This window comes from Drosophila mojavensis, unplaced genomic scaffold (assembly GCF_018153725.1).
Source record: "Drosophila mojavensis isolate 15081-1352.22 unplaced genomic scaffold, ASM1815372v1 contig_36, whole genome shotgun sequence".
NCBI lineage: Eukaryota > Metazoa > Arthropoda > Insecta > Diptera > Drosophilidae > Drosophila > Drosophila mojavensis.
In genome coordinates, this window is record NW_025318858.1 from 8,511,268 (window position 1) to 8,535,571 (window position 24,304).

The 24,304-nt window shown below is 35.9% G+C and overlaps 5 protein-coding genes across 5 annotated transcripts; 2 read left to right on the forward strand and 3 right to left on the reverse strand.

Annotated features, from left to right (window-relative positions):
* Nucleotides 1-7,456: 7,456 nt before the first annotated feature.
* LOC6576351 (mRNA cap guanine-N7 methyltransferase) lies at nt 7,457-9,120 on the reverse strand. The gene is made up of 2 exons (XM_002002306.4): nt 7,853-9,120; nt 7,457-7,777 (listed from the first exon to the last, which is right to left on the reverse strand). Exons 1-2 carry the CDS (start codon nt 9,030-9,032, stop codon nt 7,695-7,697), a joined length of 1,263 nt encoding a protein of 420 aa, XP_002002342.1. The 5' UTR covers nt 9,033-9,120; the 3' UTR covers nt 7,457-7,694.
* A 116-nt stretch (nt 9,121-9,236) lies between these two features.
* Nucleotides 9,237-10,584, forward strand: LOC6576352 (probable tRNA(His) guanylyltransferase). Its single transcript, XM_002002307.4, has 2 exons — nt 9,237-9,743; nt 9,804-10,584. The coding sequence occupies exons 1-2, from the start codon at nt 9,515-9,517 to the stop codon at nt 10,508-10,510; spliced, it is 936 nt and encodes a 311-aa protein (XP_002002343.2). The 5' UTR covers nt 9,237-9,514; the 3' UTR covers nt 10,511-10,584.
* Nucleotides 10,506-11,289, reverse strand: LOC6576353 (protein Dr1). Its single transcript, XM_002002308.4, has one exon. It carries the CDS (start codon nt 11,188-11,190, stop codon nt 10,579-10,581), a length of 612 nt encoding a protein of 203 aa, XP_002002344.1. The 5' UTR covers nt 11,191-11,289; the 3' UTR covers nt 10,506-10,578.
* A 29-nt stretch (nt 11,290-11,318) lies between these two features.
* LOC6576354 (ankyrin repeat domain-containing protein 49) lies at nt 11,319-12,467 on the forward strand. Its single transcript, XM_002002309.4, has 2 exons — nt 11,319-11,545; nt 11,605-12,467. The coding sequence occupies exons 1-2, from the start codon at nt 11,413-11,415 to the stop codon at nt 12,114-12,116; spliced, it is 645 nt and encodes a 214-aa protein (XP_002002345.1). The 5' UTR covers nt 11,319-11,412; the 3' UTR covers nt 12,117-12,467.
* LOC6576355 (dynactin subunit 5) lies at nt 12,109-12,985 on the reverse strand. The gene is made up of 3 exons (XM_002002310.4): nt 12,837-12,985; nt 12,466-12,765; nt 12,109-12,405 (listed from the first exon to the last, which is right to left on the reverse strand). Exons 1-3 carry the CDS (start codon nt 12,882-12,884, stop codon nt 12,184-12,186), a joined length of 570 nt encoding a protein of 189 aa, XP_002002346.1. The 5' UTR covers nt 12,885-12,985; the 3' UTR covers nt 12,109-12,183.
* Nucleotides 12,986-24,304: the final 11,319 nt, after the last annotated feature.

The window sequence follows — 24,304 nt, forward strand, 5'->3', positions numbered from 1 at the left end:
CTTTCTTCTTTTCTATTCGTTTTTTTTTTTTTTTTTTGTTGCTTTGTCGGCTAGGCCAAAACTCAATGTTTGTTGTTGTTGTTGTGGCGGCTTTGTTGATGTTGTTGTATTGTTTGATGACTGTGCATTACAATCGATAATCCCATGCACAAATGCAGCTCAGTGCAACGGCATTGGCGTAAATCCATTTTAATGAAATGCCGTAAGCCTCACAGATTATCCATTTAAATGATGTTTATTAGTTGATGCTGTTCTACAATTTGTTGTAATGTCTCTATCAGTTGCTGTTGTTGTTGCTGTTTTTGTCGTTCTTGCTGCGCTTGTTGTTGTTTACGGTTGTTGTTGTTGTTATAGCTGCTGCACTGTCAGCAAACAACAACAACACGAGCATCGACAGCCGTCGGGGCGTGGAGCTTTATGCCAAAAAGGAAAAAAAAAATAAAAGAAAAAAAAAAACAACGCAGCATAAAAAGCTTCAAATTGAATTTTAAATTTCTCGCAGCAAAATTTGTTGGCCTTTCTTTTTTTTAGTATTTACTTTTATTTTTTTATGTATTTTTAGAAATTTAATTTAAATTTGGTTTGCTTTGAATTTGATTTAAAAGCAGAATTTTAATGTAAATTTTTTCTTTTGTATTATTTTTGCGCTTCTGCACGTGCTTAGCATAAATTTGGTATATATATTTATTTTATATATTTCATTTATTTTTGCCTTTAGCAATTTACACACACACACACTCATGCACACACACGTCGTATTAGCTTGGCTTGATATTGTGCTTGTGTTTGTTTTATACACAATTTTTGTAAAAAACTTTTTCGCATCGTATTTGAGGGCGAGGCGCACGTCGTTTTATCCGCTGCGTTCCACATGTATCCGACGACTGGAACTCCATGACTGACATTCCATACACAGCCGACATTTGGCCTGAGCCACGCGCAAAACAGACAGCGGCCAGCAGAGCAGCAGCAGCAGAAGCAGCAGCAGCAGCTGAAGCTTTGCCAAAGCTTTCTGGAAGGCGTCGCTGCTTTTGTTTGCTGTTTGCTGCTTGCTGCCATATTCCAGCTAGGCAAGTGCGTGAGTGTTGGTAAAGTTTGATTTTTAGTGGGCGCGAAGTTGATAACTGTCAATTCGGCCTCCTTCTGTATGTGTGTGTGTGCCGTAATTATGACTGCGAAGGTCCACTTGGCCAGCGGGCATTGGGTTGCTTTTGTGGCTGTGTGACCGGCATTTTAGTTGATTTTTTTTTTTTTGGATTTTTGCTTTTTTGTGCTCCTGTTGTTGTTGCTGTTGTTGCAAGTTGTCAAATGGCCGCTAAAATTGAAGAACATAGAGGCTTTATGGCCAAGGACGATTGGCTTTAACTTATGGCCAATGTCAGGCGGCGTTTGTTTTGAAAGCGAAAGCCATTATTATTGGCCTGGCCGGGGCTGTTTAGGACTGGCTGTGCCTGTGTTGTGGCATTGCATGCCAAAGTTTTGGGGTCGTAATACAGTCAAACATGCAAACACGCACAGGCAACAACGTTGCCGCTGCCAGGCACGCGGGCGGCCATACACAAACACACACACACACACACACACACACACACACACACACACACACACACACACACACACACACACACACACACACACACACACACACACACACACACACACATACAAACACACATACAAACACACACTTATTCACGTGTACCCCGTGCACGGACATGGACAAGGTAAGGTCCTTGTCATTTAACTCACTTGCCAAGTTGACCTTTTGCCGTGTGTGTGCACTTCACAACAACGAACACAAGCAAGCCAGCTAACAACAACGACAACAACATCAACTTTATGGCTAATACCCAAATGCCACGCCTTGAGCGCAAAAAAGAAACAACAACAACAAAAACAAAAACAGCTACATGAAAATTAAGTACGCAAAGAAATTGTACTCCGGCACGTGCATGCCTGATGAGCTTATCAAGGCTCAAACTTATTGAATTTTAAATCGATACATTTCCGGTGTAGCCAATTAGTTTTGCTAATTGCTCTGAATTAAGCATGAGCTGAGCAATGCAATTACATTTCATGTACAGACACATACACATGCAAACCCACACACACACACTCTCTCGTCTGCCACACTACGTATACGCAACGAGATGCCGCCAGAGCAGGACAATGACAACGAGCCGAACTCTTAGGCTTATGACTTTCACAATTTGCACAAAGCGAATCCAGTCCGAATGCTCCAATCAATGCAATCGTTGCGCATATCTAATGCGAGCATATTTCATATGCATTATTTAGCTTATGGCCGTGCGTGTCGTGTGCAATTCAGCTGAGATATTCATATCAAAGTGTATTGCTGCTATTTTATGCAGGCACAAGGTGTGCCGAGGCAAGAGCATCAGTAGAATATAAAGCCCATGTCATCTGTCGCACAAGGAATAGAACAGCTCTCAATGTATTTCTTTGGTAACAAATGACGTTCCATAAAGACAAATTTTGATAATTGTTCAAAAAGTTCTTTGACTATTTGATTGGAATGAAATATTAATACGTAAATGTGGCTTAGAATGAGAGAAGAGATGAGTACTTGCTGTATGGCTGTTCTGCTTTTATACTCGTTCACAAAGCGAAACGATTATATTCGATTTGTGATTCCCTTCATTTTCCTCTCCGTTTGTCGTTATTGAAACAAGACTTCATATTCAAAACATGTACTTGTTCGTGTTTTCATTTACATGTAGAGTGGGCGTATACACACAATGGGCGTGGCTAATTGGGAAAGGCTGCAACTGTTGAAACAGTAGAAGAATACAGTAAAATATATACTTGTAGAGGGTAGCTTAGCCTAAAAATAAATAGTTCAACATATACATATACACATATACACAACTAGATAAACCAATGCCCATTGGTGGCAAGTTGGAAAAAACAATTTCATGCATAGTTTTGGAGCAAGAGCTACTTAATTTTACAATTAAGTTTAAATTGGCCAAGTTTTCCACATTCAATTCTAAAAACTTTGGCAGTTATGGATTTTTTCTCATTCCCACGCTGCGTCCGATGAGACTAGATATATATTTATAGATATGGATATTTTTGTGGGTGGTTTGACTACACGAGTATATGTTTCAAATTCCAAGCCTCCAGCTCTATTAGGAAACAATAATACGGACAGGGAAAGATGGACATTGCCTAAAATAAATAGACTCCTTTGACTTTGTGAAGGAATATAAATATAGATTTAAGCAATAATATTATATATGTTAATAATTGTGTTATTATATCAAGTTACTGTGAAATTCAATATTTTTATATTTATTTTTTTAGGAAATTATTTTGGTACTAAAAAACACTAAATTAAAATATAGGAAATTATTTATTTATGACAAATAAAATGAGAAACAAAAAGATTGATTTTTGTTCGTTTTCATTGTAAATGATATTAAAATTTTGTTCGTTTTTATTGTATATTTCCAAAAGTTAAAGTTCATATTAATTAATATTAATATTAAAAAATTATTTAAATAATTAACATTAAAGTAATAAAAGGTAAAAAAAAAAAAATAATTCATAATTTTAAAAATATATATGAATAAAAAATATATACATTTGCTTAAAATTAAATTAATAGCTATATTTATTATTGTATATATACAATTTTCAAATTGAATTTCTATTTTTGTTTTTCTTCACAAGGTAAACAAAACTTTTAGCATTTCTGCAATGGAAACTAATTTGAAGGCATCCAAAGTAGAATTTGGAATGAAAGTTAATCTAACTATGATAGATAAAAGCATTTGGTTTGACTTAAGTCATCAGAAGCCACTCAGATAACTGATTGTTTTCTTAAAACTTTGTGAAAGTTTTGTTGTTGCCGTTAGTCGGTCTTCGGCTTCTTCTTATTCGTTGTCGTCTTTTGTGAATGCCTCCTTTTATTATTCATATCAATCATGAATGGAATGAATCATTCTTTCATTGGTGGCAAAGTTCAAGTTTGCTTTTTTGGACAGGAACCACAAAAGATTAACATGCGCTCAGCCCGGATCGGCTCATACTTTTAGTCTTTCTTTGTGTGCATACGCACACACATACACACATAGACAGAGGTACACACACGCAGCTATGACACACATTCGCATCTTTTTAAATTGTTGCACGCCTCATCCTAAGCAGCGAGCCCCTTGAGCCTTACCCAGGGGGCAATCCTTGTGAAAGTTTAGCATAGAGCACAAGAGGCGACAGGGGCGTCCAAGAAGCGGCACAGAGGGGGGCTAGTAGAGAGGGGGCTGTGTAATGGGAGGATGGGTTGTTGCTTACAACAAAGGCAAATGCCTGGCATGCGTTTTTCACATTGTTCCATGCGGTTGAATAAACACAAGCCGTTACACATACACAAACACACACTTGTGCACATATACACTTATGCATTTTATGAGCTGCACACACACACATCGCCATACAGACACTTATTCGCTCGCTTGCCTCGACAGGCTTACAAAATAAACATTGCGGTATGTATTTTGTTTGTACACACTGCGTATACGTAATGTAAGGCCACTCATTTCGCCTACCCACCTGGCTGACTGTCAGTGGCCAACGACACACAAAAGATACCCACACACACATACAGAATACATCACGAATACACACTGCAGCAGAGCTCAGCAGCCCGGCAAACCATTGTGTGGCAAATGATTTAACCCATATCTCAGTCCCAGTGTCAACCATAGATTCAACGTATTTTATGTTGCTTCCAAGAAAAAAATAATATGTAAATTCATTTGTTAAGAAATACCTTAAAAATAACATAATTGTTATAAAGAAATCAAATATAAATAAACAAGTTTTCACCTATTAATCAGACTTCAATTTGAGTGGGAATTTTCCGGCATGATTTCGCCCTAAAGTGTATATTGAATCCAATGTACAAGAATTTTCTGGATGTTGCTTTTAATTCTAGTGAAAAATGGAGCATTCTAGTTAGTCCGAATATTGAACATATGGAGGAGGTTGAATTTAGTAATTTTGCATACTAAAATATAAAAAAAAATTGTGTGGTACTGAAATAAAATAAAATACAACGATTTTATTATAATATATATTTAATTCAAAAAATATGTATCTAAAAGTAAATTTAAAACGGAAAACAAATTTTTACAAATTATTTTATTTAATTATTTTTTAATTATTTTTTTAATATTGCGGAATCTGTTTTTAATGTATTAAATTTTTTGCCATCATTTTTGTAATAAACATCTGTAAATACTCTTCCAAATATAAAGATTAAAAATATTTATTTTTACTTTTTATTTATTTTGTTTACAATTTTAATTTATAAATCCCTAATTCTATAATTTTTAAATCAATTTTGTATATTGATTAAAATTCAAATTTCAATTGTTTATGAATTTATATATACATATTTTTCAAAATATTTCTTTTACAACTTATTTTACATTGCATTTATAGAATCTTAAATGTTGATCTACATATGTATATATTCAAATGTATATTTACATATATTTTGTTTATTTATATAAATATCCAAACAAATTCTAAATTATATTTACAGAACTTCCCACAAGGTCAGCTCTTAATTGAGTCCCTTTAGAGTCAACTCAACTCAAATTAAACTTCTTCATTTTTTCGTTTACATATTTAATGAAATGCTAGAAAGTTTCATTATCAACTATTTGACAGTAAATGAAATCAAGTAAACACATGCTCAAATGCAAGTCCTGGGCGTTTTGATGGGTTAAAAGTGAACTAATTTGCATAGACCGCATGGAACAATGCGCAGGCGGCTGCATGAGGAGGTAACAAAAAGATTCATTAGGGCCAATCAGTGCAAAGCGCGTCAGGCCGAGGGGTAGCAGGTGCTAAAGGGTAAGAGCAAAGCGAAGGGGACGGCACGAGAGGGAAGGCAATATTGTGCCACGAGTCGACCGAGTCCTCTCTACGTGTGTGTGTGTGTGTATATGTGTATGTAAACAGTTTTGTTGTTTGCCTTCTAAATACGCACGTTCTACTTTAAACAAAGCGAAGCGGACACTTACACACACACACGCATACACTCATGCATGCTGCTCTGTTGTAAACAACATGCATGTAGGTATGTATGCATGTGTCTGTATATGTGTATGTGTGTGTGGCTGCATGTGTGTGCAAAACAAATTTAAACTTTACGCCCAAAGTTTATTTTTATGAGCAAAACTTTAAATAATGAAATTATCTGACAAGAACTTGAAGATGGGCAAAGCATTACACAAAGAGAGATGAGAGAGAGACTTAGACGAGAGAGGCAAAGAGAGTGAGAGAGAAAGATGCAGAGCTGTAGAGGGAGAGTTGCAAAAAAATGAACAGAACAAGAGCATAAGCAGTGCGTGTGTGTGTGTGAGTGTGCTTGAGATCTAAGTCTCTCTCATACACATACACACTTAAACAGATAAGAGAAAGCGCTTATCCGCTTCTGTTGCCTTCATCAGCCAATCAATGGACGTAATTTATGCCGTTATTTTGCCCAAACTTCGTTTCGTACCTTCTCGTTTGTGTTATCAAATATTTATTTACACTTGAGCTATAATAATTCATTGATGCATTGAATGCCAGGCACAGGCTCGCACCCATCCACACGCACACATGCACATACACGCACACACGCTGGGTAATCGGTCTCGGGCACGACCCGGCAACGTAAACGTCAGGACTAACCTTTGCCCGTTGTCCTTCAATGGCGCCGTCGCTGTGAAAGCAACAGCTGTGCGCGTTCTCTTTACTCTCACTCTCTCGCGTGAACTTGCTCGCTCTCTGTCTCTCGCTCTCTCAATACATATTTCCTGTGCGTTCCATAAAGCTTTTCGGCAATTGCCAAGTGGACTTCCAGTTTCGAATTCGCTGGTTGGACAAAGCTTCGTTATCAAAGCTTCTGAAATGATAGAGATTCTCTTGTGACGAGGGCTGCATAATAAGTTTGCTATAATTCATTCGGATATTACAAAGATATTAGCTTAATGTGTTTTACTTGAACATTCCCTTATTTATGCCAAAAACTTACAATTGTATAACTGCAAAAAAAAGAAGTTTCGTAAAATACATTTTAAAATATACATATATAAATAAAATACGTATATATCATAACGTTCTGCGTTCTAGTATGTTAAAGATAAACTTTTTATAGTTTTATGTATATATAAAACGCTTTTATTTTCCATTCTTTAATGCATATCTCACATATATGAATGTCATCCATCATGTACGTAATATCCATATTTTTGTGTAAACTTCTACAATTCCGAGCTTTTTTCTAAGTTTTAACTAGTCTCAGCTCCTTTTTTTTTAGTATTCTACTAATGTTTTGCAGTTAGAGTCGCGACTTTTTTTTATAGTATTTTGAATTAAAAGATCTGTTTGTATTCATATGTCTATTGTATAGTCCGTTAAAACTTGTATATATTTTTAGAACACAATCAACTTTTATGTTTATTTATGCATATTCAAAGAACATCAAAAGTCTTAGATGTTTTCAATCTTTCAACTGAAATATTTGTAAATTAATGTTAAAAGCTTTCAAACTTAAAATATACACTCTGTTCATGCTGAGTATGTGTCGTAATTATTTCAAAATATAACCGAAAATCAAAGCTTCGGCGAACATTGATGCAATTAGAGATATAAATGTCTTATGGGAGCATAATTCAGTCATCAAACTTGAACACGGGCTTGCCATTGGCATCCCAGCTGTTCTTGCACTTCTTAAACGCACAGACCAGATAAAGCGCTAAATGAGAGAAAGAGAGACAGGGGGAAGATGAGATAAAAATATAAAGTATACACAGATAAATCTAGCGCTCACTTGTTGCTTCCCACTCGGCCTTGGAGAGTGTGCCCACGGATCGAGCTCGCTGTGTGCCCAATATGCGAAGCACATGCTCGAACTGATCTTTGGTGTCGCAGCGATACGGTTGAATCGTTTCCAGGCCAGACATGCGCTGTAGCAGCTGTCGTCCCTGAGGCAGGGTCTCCTTGAAGTATTCGGCGAAACTGCTGCGCCTAACCAGCTGCAAGCCGTGACGTCGAGCCAGCTTAACGAGCGTGGGGAAATGTACCAAGAACTCTGGGCAATCAACAACACCCTCCAGATGGAATCGATATTTGGCACCGAAGAGCGGCAATACTTTCGTATTGCACTCGAACTCAATACTGTAGACATCGTTGCCAAAGCCCCGAGCATCTGGTCCAGCTTCCCTTAATCTCTTCATAATCTCGTAGGCATCCGGAAAGGTGGCTATGAAATAACCACCTGGCTGCAGGCACTCGGCTGCATTGCGGATCATGCAATCTGCCTGCTGCAGTGACTCGAAGCAGTAATGAAAGGCAAACTGGCATGAGACCAAATTCAGTTGCAGCGACGCATCCTTATACCGTTCCCTCAGCCGCACCATTGTCGAGTCGCAGGCAAAGAATTCGGCTGTGAATTTATGTGCGAATTTCGAACTTTCTGCTCGCTGCAAGATGTCCTGATAGCGTTGCTGACATTGCTCCACAGACACCTCAGCGATGTCGGTGCATATCAGATGGGATATGAATGCCTTCTCCCATTTGAGCAGATCGCCGCCCTTGCCGCAGCACATATCCAGCACACGCAAAGCATCGCCCACCCGTTTCTGCTGCTTGATTAGGTCCATATATTCGTTAATTAACTGACTCTTGATCCAGTTGTTAAAGTTGCGCATATACAAAATTTTCGACTTGTGTCGCTCCTTGCGTCCGGTCTCCTTTAGCTCATTGTAATGATGTGCCACAACGTGTGTGTTGGCTGCTCCAATTGCCTCACCATCGGCATCGGCGTCAGCCTCGGCTTCGGCGCCTGGATCAGCCTCAACATCTGCATCATCATTCTCCGATCTGTTCTGTTTGCCAGTTGATTGCTCTGTTGTTGTCTTTGTATTGTTGTCTTCGCTTTCGTCATCGTCTGACAGTTTGACTGGTGCGAGTTGTTCATCTGTCGTACTTTTTTCATAATTAATACTCATTATATGAAGACGCTCAGAGCAAATAAATTCAACCGCCGCTTAATAGTGAAAAGTACGACTGAGATACTTTTCAACAGCTGCTCGAATTTTGAGGCAGTCTATCGATAGTTATCGGTGGCTACAAACCCACGATTGAGTGATACCACTAACCAGTGGTACCACTGTGTGTTTTAACAGTGCTACAAACCGAAGTGTGCTGTTAAAGCGAAATGTGTCTAGAACAAAACAAGAGGTTGTTAAATTTTTGTTGATGCGAATACAATGCTGCCAACTACAAGGAGCTATTATTTATTATTTAAACATAATTTAGACAGGACGATTGTTATATTTGCAATATAATATACATTACGTACATAATATGTTAATGACCAATTTAAATTATGTAGTTATGACGTCACCAAACTTTCGATTTACTGTGTGTCACCTTGCACCTTTTAAATATCTTTGTTTAACATGTGGTAAAAACAAACATATTTTTTTAAATGTATTTCCGTGCGCTTAACCGCATATTTACCAAGTTTTCGTTTACAAATAAATGCGAAACAGCGCTCTACACACGCAGCATGGCCTGCAGCAGATACGAATATGTTAAGTCGTACGAACAGGATGATAAAATATTGCCAAATGTTTGGATTGTGATACGCGTCGATGGCAAAAAGTTTCACAAATTCGCCAACGCGCACAAATTTGAAAAGCCCAACGATGAAAATGGTGAGAGATGTGCAAACACAATTGAAAAATAATTAATTTATTGAAAATACTGTGGTACAGCTTTGAATGTGATGAATGCGGCTGGCATTGCTGTTATGGAGGAATTTCGGGATATTGTTCTCGGCTATGGCCAAAGCGATGAATATTCCTTTGTCTTTCGTAAGGACACATCGGCATTTAAGAGACGCGCTGCCAAGCTGCTTAGCTATGTGACGAGCATGTTCACCAGCAGCTACGTGTTGAGCTGGTCGCAATGGATGCAGCGCCCTTTGAGCTACGCCCCCTGCTTCGATGGCCGGATTGTGCTCTATCCCTCGGATGAGAATCTGCGCGATTATTTGAGCTGGCGACAAGCGGATGTCCATGTAAATAATCTATATAATACGGCATTTTGGAAGCTGGTATTGGAGTCGGGTCTAACGAATCAACAGGCCGAGGAACGGCTGCGCGGCACACTCTCCTCCGACAAGAATGAATTGCTCTTCCAGGAGTTTGGTATCAACTACAACACGTTGCCTGCAATGTATCGGAAAGGCACGATATTGTTGCGCAAGCGTGTGGTGATAGGCTCGCAAGACGAGCAGAAGGGCCGGCAGGCCATAGTGCCCATACACGAGGATTTAATTGGCAATGAATTTTGGAAGCAACATACTGAAATTCTAGGTAAATATGTGCCGGGCAAGTATGTAGTAAGCAGCTTAAATAGACACTTGGAGAGGCAGCTGGCCAAACAGCTGGAGAAAGAGGCAACGATAGCGGAGATTTGACTTATGACAATAGTTTAATTACAGTTATTACAAATTACATTAAGCGCAAAGCAAATAAACTAATTCGTTTAGTAGTCATCATCGTCATCATCATCGTCATCCTCACTGGGCTTGCTCACAAAGCTACTGTTTCCGCCGCCGCCGCCGCCACCTCCTCCGCTTGCATCCTTGTCCGATTGCGCAGGTCGCTGGATCAGTGCATTGCTCTGTTGTACGGCAGCCGCCTGCATGCTCATCCATTGTTGTTGCTCTTCGCGTGCCTGCTCTTCGCGCGCCTTGGCAAACAGCTCCTGTTGCTGGCGCAGCAGCTCCTCTTCGGGTATGCCCAGATTCTCTAGACGTGTGCTTTGTCTGCGTCGTTTCGCGGCCACCTCTTTGCAGTCGTGCAGCACAGCTTCGGCCTCTTGTTTGTAATCGCGAAAGCCGAGGCGATCGAGTGCTTCGAGAACATGTTCGGCATTGATGGTTTTCTTGCTGCGCTGATTACATACCTCGTTCGCCTCTGAGCTGATCAGGTGGATGAATTCGGAGCAACAATTGAGAATCAGTTCGCGACTTTCGTTGGCGACGCGTACCGTAGGCACCAGCTCTTTGATTATTTTATTAATGCTCGCCCGTGGCAATGTTAGCTCATCGTCTTCGGCATTAGGCGGCAAAAGCTCCTCCTGTGGATTTGACATGGCGTGCACGTAAAAACGTAAACAAAACCGCGATGAACGAAAAATAAATACCAACGATGCTGCTGCTTCTTGCCGCTAGCATTTACAGTGCTGTAAAATAGATGACATACACACGCATGTATATCGATACTGTGATATAGAAATATCGATTGCGAAACATCTGTCAAAAAATCAACATTTATTTATTGCAAAAATAAGAAATCAGTATTTGGAAATAACAAAATGGGCGATTATGATTCGGATGATGAGAAATCTCAAATGGAGAAACTGCGCTATGCCAAAGTGCCGCGCGGCATGTTTGTGAGCGGTTGGGATGATGATACCGATGACATCGAGGAGGACAAAAATCCACAAGGTAATCACATGTAGACAAAATATGGATTTAAAATAACTATAAGTACTTTCAATGAGCAGCGAGCATTGAACGAATGATATTGTGGGCCGTGAGTGAGAATCGTCTTAGTGAGGTGCGCGAAATTCTTCAACTGGATGCGGACACCGTCAATGCCAAGGACAACGATGGATACACGCCGCTGCATCGCGCTTGCTACAACAATTTCTTAGACATTGCAAGGCTTTTGCTCCAGTATCAGGCTGACCCGAATGCACGCACCGAGCTCGGTTGGACTCCATTGCACTCGGCCTGCAAATGGAGTCACCCCGAAAGTGTGCAGCTCTTGTTGCAATTTGGTGCGGATGTGAATGCCGAATCAGATGGACAGCAAACGCCGTTGCATGTAACGGCCACCGTTTCAAATTGCAGAAATGCGGCAACTATTCTACTCATGGATCGCAATATCCAACCACGCAAGGAAAACAACACCGAGGAGACAGCCGCAGTTATAGCACGTCGCACTGGCATGAGCTATTTCGTCTTTGAGATCGCCAATGAGGCCTACGACTGCATCACCGGACTAATTGACTGAAATGTCATTCGGTTCTTTTTATTAAATATAATACTTAATGTTAGTTCATAAATTATTAGTTATTTGTTTAGCTGGCTGGAGCTGGAGTGCGCACAAAATGCTCATAGAATGATTTCGTATAGTTGACCATTTCATCCTGCATGGCAGCGGGCACAAAGTAAGGATTACCTTGGCCGCCCTCGATGGTGCCCTTGGCCGTGTAACGCATATAGCTGGAGACTGTTGTCTCTGGAGGCAACACAGCTCCATCTTCGATCACACAGCAATCCTTAAGCGTACAGCGACGACCCTTTAATCAAAACAAATCTCATGAAAATATGCTAAATATTAAACTGATTTCCTGACTCACAATGATTGCATTTTTGCCAATGTACACAAAGGAACCAACGTTAGCTGCTGATACGACAGCACCTTCGCCTATATAGACATGATCTCCAATGTGCATGGGAAAGAAGGCAATGCCTTTGCTGAATTGTTTGTAGGGCGGCCGAATCACAGAGTTTTTACTAATCACACAATAACGTCCAGTTCGCACATTGGCCAGATCGCCGCGTATGATGGCGCCACTCTGCACAATCACCTTGCCATTGAGCACAATATTCTGGGAGCCACAGAGTACCGTGTGGCGGCTCACCTTGTTTCCGGATGCCTGAGATGAGGTCATCCAAAGAAAGTTATTATTAATATGCAAGCATATATATTTGTTGTATTGCTACTCACCGTTTCCACATATTCATCTTTGCTGTAATATGTATCCGGTATTTCCATAACTTAAAATAATATGCGATATAGCTAAATGTTTTATTTTCAATTATTTTGTTTGCGTTTGCAGTCAATGCAGCTCAGCTGTTAACTCTATCGATAGTTGGTCCCATCGATACGCCAGCTGCTTTGTATGTGCAGCGTTGCCAGCTATACTCCTGCTAACAGCCAATATTTAAATTAAATAACTTCTTTTTCAAATAATTTTATAAAACGAGGTGTATTTATATATTTTTCTTAATTGTTGTAGTTGTTAATGTTAAAATATTATTATTTGATAAATATAAATTATTTAGCATAAATAATCGTTAAACTTATGCAGTTGTAGCTAACAATTGTTGCTTCCTGACGCGTTGCCAACTATTGTTAGCCTGCTGTTAATCATCTACAGACTGTTAAACACCTTTCAAAAAAGTTTGTTATTTACATGCATGGTTAAAATATTTATTTATTTTTTGTTTTACTTAATCAGCCATTTGCTAGTGCTTACTTGTATGCAATTAGCGAATGCGGGTGCCTGCCAATTGCAGGTGTTTAGCCATGTTTAACCCTGAACTTTGCATGCAGTTGGCAACAATTATGTTACTTACTGTTGTTGTTGTTGTTGTTGTTGTTGTTGTGGTGGTGGTTAGATCGTCTGCTAATAATATGAAACAAAAAGTATGCACATCGATTTCTAGATAAATAATTGCGACTGACAGCTGGTGGAATTGACCTCAGGCATGGCAAAAGTTTTAGTTGTTCAACTTGGTTTTTGCTTCAATGATGTTCCAATTAAATTGGTCTGTGCTGTTATTTATAATCGGGTCTGCCCGGCCCCTCCATTGGCCTTCAGTTCGGACAGCACGCTTGAATGCCCAATACCCAAGACTCCATACCCAATGCCCAAGTGCCCTCCAGCTAGCTCGGCAGCTCGGCCACATTCGCTAATTGGCAAGCAGAGAGTTTTAATACCTGGTTCTGCATGCAGAGAACATTCAGAGCCATATTTATGGTAATCCATTACGATATGGCCCACCTCTACAAATAATAATAATAGTGATAATATTGCGGCGTATTGTTTTCTGCATGTAAATGAATTTGCTTCGCCATTTCGGTATGGGGCTTTACTTTGAAAGCCATTAGACATTCAACGGTTGCTCAGCTGCTCTGCTGCTTGGCTCGACCTTACCAATAATTTATTTTGTATTTTATTTTTGGCTAGTTGACCATTTGAACTTTTTGGCTAATTTATTTACAGCACTAACAACAATGAATAGAGAGGCAATTACCAGTGAACAAAAATTTAAACTGAATCTCATGCGATCTTTATAGATCCGCCGCCAGTTGAAGGCTTTGAGGCTTGCGCCTTTGGCCAAGGGTCAATAAACTTCAACTTGAAACCTGCTAAAGGTTAGAAGCCGCTTTTCATGTTTAACATTTAATTGAAAGCCAAATGCAAGCAGCACAAACAAGCCAACAAACAAACTAACGAACAAACAAATGAACAATTGTACAACTGATTAAACAAATAAGCAAATGCTTTGAATTTGTTTGGCTCTTGAGAAAGACTGTATTTGTCTTGGTTCTTAAGAGTATTAAGATAACTCTGAGTGAGTCTATACTAGAACACAGAACAAAGTGAGCTAGATACACAAATATGTGGATTATACTAATAGATAAAAAAAAAAAAAAATAATAATAAATGTATGGAATGAAACATTGATTATAGGTACATATATCTTAATAAATAAAGCCGAATACATCGAATAGGGAGATAAAAAACCCATAAGGGACCAAGAAAGAGAGAGATAAATTATTTTCTTCCCTCCATTTCTCTCGCTCTCTCTTTTTCTTTTTTCTTTCTCTCTCTTCTCATTCTAGGTATATATATGAGAAATTCAGAGGAAGCATATGTAGTGATTGATACAGGTGATAGAGGAAGAGAAGAGAGAGGCGAGAGAGACAGAGAGAGAGAGAGAAACAGGTGCCGAAAGGAATGGACTAGAAAGTCAATTGAGACGAAAGGACTCTTTCTTCCACTAAATGAGAAGTAAAGGGGAACAAATTTGAATGCTTTAAAATATACACATTAAAATAAAAATTAAATCCTAGTCGCAGTAAATTATAGTGAAAATGTGCTGATATACATAAATCAGATAAGATAAACAGTTTCGTGTGCAGTGTGCTTCAGACTTGACTTAATTAGGTATTTATATAGTATCCACTGGCGCATCTTTCGATTGTTGTACAACAACGGCAAACAGCAAATATTACATTGATAGCTGCCACAATTCGACCTTGACCATGCCGCAGCCGAGCATTGAATGCTGCCAGCCAATCTCTCTGGTGGCATCTATGTAAATATTTACAAAAGCCAGCGCAGCGATGGCCTTGATGATAGCCACATTGTTGTTGCGATTGCTGATTGTTGTTGTTACCATTGTTGTATTTCATTCTTCTTGTTGCCGTCGTTGCCATCTATATTATTAAATGCCGAAAAGAGCTAATCAAGATTTACATACACGCACTACGCATCCGCATGGGCTGATATCCAAACCAATTCTACCGATCGCACGATCTGTTTGCTATTAAAGTGAATTTTTATTATTATTATCTTTTTATTATTATTTTTGTTGTTGTTGTTGTTGTTGTTGCTGCTGCTGCTGTTGTAGCGAGCGTGTGTACAACTTGAGAGTGTTTGTTTGTTTGTTGTTATTGTTTTAGTTGTTGATTTTGAGCGTTTTAATCGATTTTTTCAAGTTGCTGCGAGTGAAGTGCGCCCAGAGGCAAAGGTAAAGATAAAAAAAAGGAAAAAACACACATAAAAAATATCAGAAATAATCACATAATTAATTAGTTTTTAAAGCAATGAAAATAATTTTGGCGAATATCTATTAAAAAATGCAAATGGAATTTCTAGAATATATTTAATGATTTAAGAATTCTTTTCAAAATATACTTTTAATTAAAGAAATAAATTATAAACAAAAACAATTATTTATCATCGGCATAAAAACTTTTTAAAAAACTGCCATTAAAAACTAGACTCAATGTCGCAAAGAAAATAATGCAAAAAAAAAAAAAAAAAAAAAAAAACATTCATTTAAAAACAATTCGAATTGACTATTTAGTAATAGTCATTAAAAATTAAGAAAATTGTTTCATTGAATTCTAATGCGCACAAGGTGAGGCGTCGCAAGTCGTAAGCTGAGGGCAGACAACAATTGCATTTGATATTTTCACTTTTTTGTATGCAACGCAAACCGCAAGTTTGTTGCCTAAGTCTTTTGTTTTTATGCAGCAATAAATATCAATAAATCGACATTATTATTGTATTGTATTATTATCATTATTATAATTGTAATTTGACATTAGCTAAGTTGAACGTTTAAACCAGAGCTAGACTTTGATTTGATATTTTTTGTGTATTTTTAAGGTGTTTAGAAACAGCCCATGCTCCTCAACCTCAGTCATCTAATTTTCCTCCAACTCTGATTAATAAGACTCAACACGTGATTCGACATGTTTTCTAACATTCATTTTCCACTCACTTGAGTTTGATAATATGCAAAGCTTGTGCCATTCAGGGCCGTTAGTAAAAAAAACTAGGAAGTAATCGATGTGAATGTCAATTACACGCAATGTGGAAACGTCATAAATAAGCGAGAGAATGCGTGTGCGCCATGTAAGCGCTGTCATATCAGTTTGCCTTGGTTTCTGAGCTCGTAAAAAAAAAATCAAAAAACTGTCGACTGCGCGCAAATTAGATTCATGAACTTCAAATACAGACTCGAAATCGAAAATGAAATCAAATTCGAAAAATCTACTGCTAACTATGACGTGGCAAGCATGCGACGAGGACAGGCCTCTACGCACCTCGCCCCTCACATGGTACAGTGGGTACCCCTCGTCAGACTGAACGCCCCTTACAACTTATGCTATTCCATACGCTTCTAGAGAGTATATTAGCTATGTGGTTAGACTTGACTTGGTAATAGCAAGTGGATAGGATATAAAAGATATATGAATAGAAAATGGAAGATCTTGAAGATGGAAGACGGAAAATGAAAATGAACTATGTTAGACAGAGAATGGAATATGAAAGATATAAGACGGAACTTGGAAGATTAAAGATGGAAAAGAGAAGAGGGATGATGACAGAGGAAAGCAGGAAGATGGAATATATGAATATATATGGAATATGATAGATGATAGAATATAGGTATATATATATATAGGTAAAAGATAGAAGATAGAAAATAGAAGACAGAATTTCTACCTGGGATATAGATGACAGATGAAATATATAGTAGATAGATAGATATAGTATATAGTAGATGGTAGATTGGTGAGAGTAGATAAGAGATAGAAAACAGCAATTACTTTGGTTAGTGTATGCGTAATTCGTTCTGCCTGCGCTTGACTTTCCCTTTTGTTTTGATTTTGTTTTGGCTTTGGCCGCGTTGCTCGCTGCTCGCTGCCCACCGCCCGAGCAAGGTCAAGTGCACGACGATAAATGTGTTTTATATTGTTTCTTACATTAGTAGCAAAGTTTTTGTTTAATTAATTTTTAATATTTTCGCCTCACAAGTGACTGCTGACTGCGCTGAGCTGACTGATGTATGTGACAAGCGGCACGCAACTTGGGCGGTGCTCGCTGCTAAATGGTTCGCCTGCCACCTTAGCTTGCTTTGACTGCTGTGCCTGAGAGCTGTCTGTCTTTTGGCCATGAGGAAATAACCAGGTGAGTAATCCAATTTATAATGTTGTTTCGTAAGATGTCAAGCTTAATATGCTTAAAGATAATTAAGCTGTGCTTCTTCAGTTGCTTCTGGTGAATGATATGATGAACTAATTTGTATACCTTAAACTAGAAACTGTTTGCAGTTAGCACTTAGTGTTATTAGAGAACGGAAATTATGATTTCTCATATATATTCTTGCTTGAAGCAGAAGGTTTAAACGAAACTCCAAATATCTCTTAGTCTGTCTAGCTTTACTAGAACATACATAATTTTCTCATATCGATTTAGCTACTCAATTCATGAATATAAAATTTAAAAGGTTTTTAAGTAATAGTTAAACTCTCTTATATTATATTATTCATATCAAACTATACGATTTTAAAACATTCAGTTCTTCTCTGTCAGTAATTTGTAGATTTTTGGTCAACCTTCATGCAGACTATTTGTTGCCCTTGTTGCTCGGGACTGAAGAAACTCCCATGATCGTACAGCAATTGCTACTCGTCTTATCCGAATATCGAAACACGCGTCGAATTGCAAAATAAAATATAAAAAAATTATGGAAATAATGAGTAAAAAAATTGTTTTCCAATTAAGCACCCACAATGAAAAATCAGCTAACCACTTCCTAGCCAAATATGTTTTGAGACAACCTTCGAGTCGGTTGGCCATAATAAGCCGGGCCAATGCTCCACATAAATGGTAGCTATTTTAGCAGCAGCCAACAGCATGAAGCGTAAAGCGTGTTTGCAACAGTCTAGCATAACACTTGAGGTCTGACACATACGCAACTTAATTGTCAATCATTGTCAATCAGTGATCGGGCCACCCAGGCAACAAACATTTCGACAATGACACTGAGAGCGACAGAGAAACCTTTTAAAGTTCACTCAACTTCAAAGCTGAAGAGATTTAATTGGTAGCAGACAATGTATAAATATTTATATACATATGTGTGTACGTAGATGCATATGCTGCTGTTAATTATGTTTTGTATACGGTATACCCTGTATTCATGTGTTTTTAATTCAATTAGAATTGTTTACTGAGGAAGCCTTTGGTTTATATCATTGTGTTTTATGTATTTGAGCCTTTATTCTTCTCTTATCTCATATACATATACATACCTCATATACATATACAGCCCACAACTGAATTTTATATACCCGGTGACTGTGTATACTTGATATTTATAGTTCACTTTTTAAGTCAATTCTTACTTTCCATAAACCAAATAATTATTGTATATTTATAGTTTATCGTATAGTATACACGATATGCATTAGTCTACAAAGTAAACATCTGCCTAGTTGAAAATAACAGAAAATAAAAAACTCTCATTAGTTTGAATTTAATATTTGAAAAATACTAAAAAAATACTCAGCTCCATAGAACAATTGAAAGTCTTTTAAATTATTACAGGGTAACTGCTAATTGATCATTGTTATTCCGCGCAATGCTGATTTATTAATTAACGCTTATCAAAGTCGCTGTTGAAATGCTCAAGGCAAGAAAGTCCAAAACTTTTTAGTCCATTTAATCTCATAATTTGGCAAAGCTCTAATTGACGGACTGCCAAAATAAAGAGACACTGCCCAAAAAAAATAATAATAATCGCCAGGCAGCCTGCCTCGCATGACCTTGCCCCTGGCACACAAAGAGCCAAAAAAAAAAAAAAACTGCGAAAATTAAAAAAAAAAGCAAAAAGCTAAATAGTTTCAGGTTCAAAACTATTAGCGCCCGCATGCAAAGACGATAAACCGATCAAAATTGGAACAATCCGTTGGCATGTTGAACAAATAAAATAATCAATAAACAATTGACGAACTTTGTTGTTGTTGTTGTTGGTGTCGGTGTTTCTGCTGCTGTTGTCGTGCGTCGTCAGTTTCTCTTTTGCGATAATACCCTTGCCAAAGAGGCAGTGGACGACTTAATGAGCTCATCAAATGCATCGAAAAGTGACTTTAAATTGGCCAAATTCAAATTACAATGCAGTTATTTAGATGAAATTGAATGTTTATGTAAATGCATCTAAACTCTTTTTTTTTTAAATTTAATTTCTTATACAGCTTTCGCACATTGAAACAAAAGAAATTAGTTTTTTGTTTAAAATTATATATAAATTAATTAATGTTAAAAATGCCCAAATATAATTATACATTTATGAAGTAGGAAAATAAAAATACGATAATTTTATTTAATGGATATTATCAAGCAATATTTTTAAATAGACTAAAAATGATACAAATATTTACTAAACATAATTAATTAGTCAGGCCATTTTTATTATGCATTCATAAAAAAATCTTAATTATTCTATATTGCAACACCTCAACTTTTTGTTTTAAATTATATACAAGTTTAAATATTTATGCGAACTCCTAAGCATTTAAATTTGTTTATAGTTCTTATGTATTTATCCGATGAGATACATAAAATTTTTTATATTTATAAAGTGCAATATTTTATATTTGTATATTTATTTATATATTTCTATATTATTATTTATAAAACATTCTAAATATTTTTTTTATTTTTTATTATTTATTTAATTTTTAATTCCTATTCCTATAGATTGTATGCATATTTTTAAGCGTCTATAAACAAGTAAATTGGTATAGTCTGTTCAATAGATATTATTAGAGTATTTAAAGTTCTGCATTTATTTATTCACTCACATGGCTTTTGTTGTTGTTATTTTGATTTTATGACAGCTGACAACTGTTGCCTACCGTTTCATAAAATAGTTGTTTTTGGGGCCACTTGTCTGTCGAATTTTTATATTTATTTTATTTTTTCTTATTTTTTTCTATTGATCGATTCGCATGTGCCGCATGCAAAAACTCAGCCTCGGGGCATGGTTAGTGGCAGCTGAAAATAATGTTTTAATTAGCAGCGCGCAGCACACGCACACGAACACACACAGACACATTGATTGGAGTTGAGGTCGAGACGCGGTGCTCAGTTCTAGTATTAGGTATCCACGCCCGGCCGCACATTGTAATTATTATTATTATTATAATTATAATACGTCGGTTTGGGGGCGCACTCAAGTTTCACACAGTAATTTTTTGTTTTGTTCTTTTTTTTTTTTGCACATTTATTATTAGTTTTAATTTGTAGTTGGCGCGACGTTAAGCGCACACATTAACAATAAAACATCGAAACGAAAGGAAAATCTAAAGAGGAAAAAATAAAGAGGCAGCCTAATGAACGCCTCAGTGAACAGCAAATCCTCACCTGCCTGAGCAATTAGCTCCCGTCAAGCTATCTGTTGGCGATGACACGTGCGTGACACGAAAGCTCTGATAAAGAGAGCTTAATCATTTGAGAGTCCACATGGAATAGTCGTTACTTAGTCACTTCTTGAAATGTCTATATATATTACTTATAGTTAATTTTTTTTAATGTTTATATATTTCTCTTTGATGTATAAACTTATTTTATTCAATTTTTAATTATTTGCCAAGAAAAAAATAAATTAAATTGAAGAAAATAATACTTACTAAAAAATATTAAAAATTAAAAAAAAAAAACTAAAAAAAAAAACTAAAATATAATAAATAAAATTAATAGATATGATAAAAAATATAAAAAAAATAAAGTCAATTGTAGCTAAGAAAAACCAAGCAAATGAAAATAAAAGAAATGTGAAATAATTATATAGAAATTCAATACAGATCTCGCTAGCCAGAGGGCTTCGAAGACAGTTAAAATTAATATTATCTCCTCTCTTATCTTATTAGTTTATATATTGTACTTTATTTTTTATTCTAATATCGATAAAATGCCCCTTAGTTATAATGACCTAAAATCCATCTGTGAAAAAGCTAATATACCATTCAACTTCTTAGATCACGCTCTCATCACTAATTGAAAAGCAAAAACCACAGAACTCACTGAGCTATTGTCATTGTTTAGTGTTCCATGTGTCCATATAATATATTTGTATATATGTATGTGTGTGACTATTGCTATCCAGTTTATAATGTTTTAATAGAATCGTTAGTTAGTTAAGTTCTTGAACCCGCAGGGGGAAACTTGAACGCTTGCGCATAGCCATAACTAATCTGTGTCAGTCGACTCGAACGTAGCTGCTGCATAGAACTCTCGACATGAGGAAGCCATTTGGGTTGCCTTTTGTGTAATCGCTGTAATTAGTGGGCATATTAGAGACCATTAGTGTGAGTGAGATGGCCCAAGCGATCATTAAATATACATGTATTTATATGTATATATGAATAGGTAAATATATATTCAAAGTAGAAGCAGTAGCTAACAATGTATATGGGAAGAACTTGTGCTTGGCGCAGCCGCTCAGCATCCAGAGAGCTATAATTATGCAACATTCAAGTGGGTTAAGCAAATTTACAAGCTAAAGCTTAAATTTGTAACGATGGGAATTATTGAAAATGTGAATAAATAAAAAAAAAAAAAAAAAAAAAAAAAAAAAAAAACTAAAGCAAACTAAAGAATGTATCATTATAATTCTGATTCATAAAATATAATTTAAATATATAAAATATTGAGTTTATATAAAAAAAAAAAAAAAAAAACAAACAAAAAAAAAAAAAAAACCAAAAAAAAAAAGAAATAAATAAATATAAATGAAATGAAGGTAAATAAAATATTCATATTATACAAAAAAAAAAAAAAAAAAAAAAAATAATAATAATAATAAAAAAAAAAAAAAATAATAATAATAAAAAAAAAAATAAAAACTAATAATAAAAAAAAAAATTAAATGAATAACTAAAAAAAAAAAATAAATAAATAAAATAAAAATAAATAAATATATAAAATAAATAAAATTCATTATGATTCATAAAATCAAATTTAAATAATAATAAATTATGTAAATACGAATGCTCCTCAGCTTAAATTATTTATTTTTGAAAGTATTATAATATTTTGATTCATAATAAATCAAGACGATTTGATAATAATTGTGCTTATATCTATAAACTTATTATACGAAATATTATTCTCAATTATGAGGAAGAGTTTTACCAAGAGATGCAAATTTTATTATTAATTTTAGATTTACGTAATGAACCACCCATTAAAATTCCGGAGTAAAGCTTTGTATTTCTTTTATTATTATATAGAATATATAAAAAAGTTCAACTGATTTAATCATACATGCATTTTAGCTTTGGTTTATTATCTGGGAATTCCCAACTCGTTATGCCAGCTGAACTGCTTTTATTTATCGGTTATGTCATTAACAACCAGTTGACTTCAATTATTAAATCACAATTAAATTACAATTGACTTTCAGCATAAGAAAATATATAACACTTATTAGCATAATTACATGTTGCCCCTTTCCCAATGCCCCACTGACTCTACTCAACTCGAATCGCAACTTGATTTAAATTGTCTTTCACCTTGAACTTGAGCGAAGTGCATAAGCTTGAGATTCCCTTTCCCTTTTTATATATATGTACAGATATGTATTATATATAGTTCTTCTTCTTCTTTGACTTGGCTTTGCTCTGTTTCTTTGAGTTATGAATCACATTGAGTTTGACTTCTGAATAAAATTCCAAAGCAGCAGTTGGCGCGTGTTTTGAATTCTGAAATAAAACACGTCGCTTGATGTGTACTTTTAACACTATAGTTATATATGTACATATATATAAACTTATATATTGTTATTGTTTTTTTTGTTCTTTTTTTGGTTTAGTTAAGACCATTGACCGTCCTCGGCATGTTTTGTGAGCATTCCGAGTCGCTGGCGACACATCCGTATGGCATTTGATTCTTGATTTTATATTTTCATTAAATCTCCGGTAGCCGGTAGTTAATTTTTCTTGTTGTTGTTGTAGTAATTTTGTAGTATTTTATTGTTAAATTTTTGGTTGATTCATTTTTGGCGCTTTTTTTATTGCCTGCACAAAATAACTTGTCAAAAAAGGGCATTTTAACCGGCAACTGGTCCCAATTTCAGTTTCAAGTCCAGTTCATCCAGTTGGCTCATCTGCTGCATCTGCTTCTTCTTCTTCAGTCACTGACCGTGGACGACCTTGCGCGCCAATTTAGTTAAATTATTTTGTGCTAAGCTTGTTGTTGTTATTGTAGTTTTGGGCTGTCGTTGATTATTGAAGTTCAATAAGTTTTGATGCCAGCTGTCGGCAAGGCCATAATTTAGCATTAAAATAGCGCTAAAACAAAAGACTTAGGCAACGAACTTGATAATGCCAGGCAATCGATACTTTTTTATAATCGATAATTTACATAGTTCTTTTTATATAAATAAACTTTTAAGTGCTTGAAGAGAGCGAACGTGATCATAAATTTTGGTTTTAGACATGAATTTCGATCTTGAAATCTTAACGGAAAACGAGTTTGAAACGGAAAACTATGGTCTCTGAGACTTACAAAATTAGTATTATATATAGATGGAGATGTTGATAGAAATATATAAACAATATAGATAATTAGGACCATAAACCCAAAATGCATTATAAATTGAAAAAAAAAAAAAAAACTTAAATAGCTAGAATTATAAACAAACATAAATATATAGATATATCAATATTTTGATAGGGTATATTTTGTTTAAATTTAAATCATTTTGTTTTGTCTAATTTACACAAATATTTTTGTTATAGTTTGGGTAAAAAATATAAACACATACATATAATATTTTTAAGAAATAGTTGATAAAGATTTTTTTTAAATTTAAATTAATTTC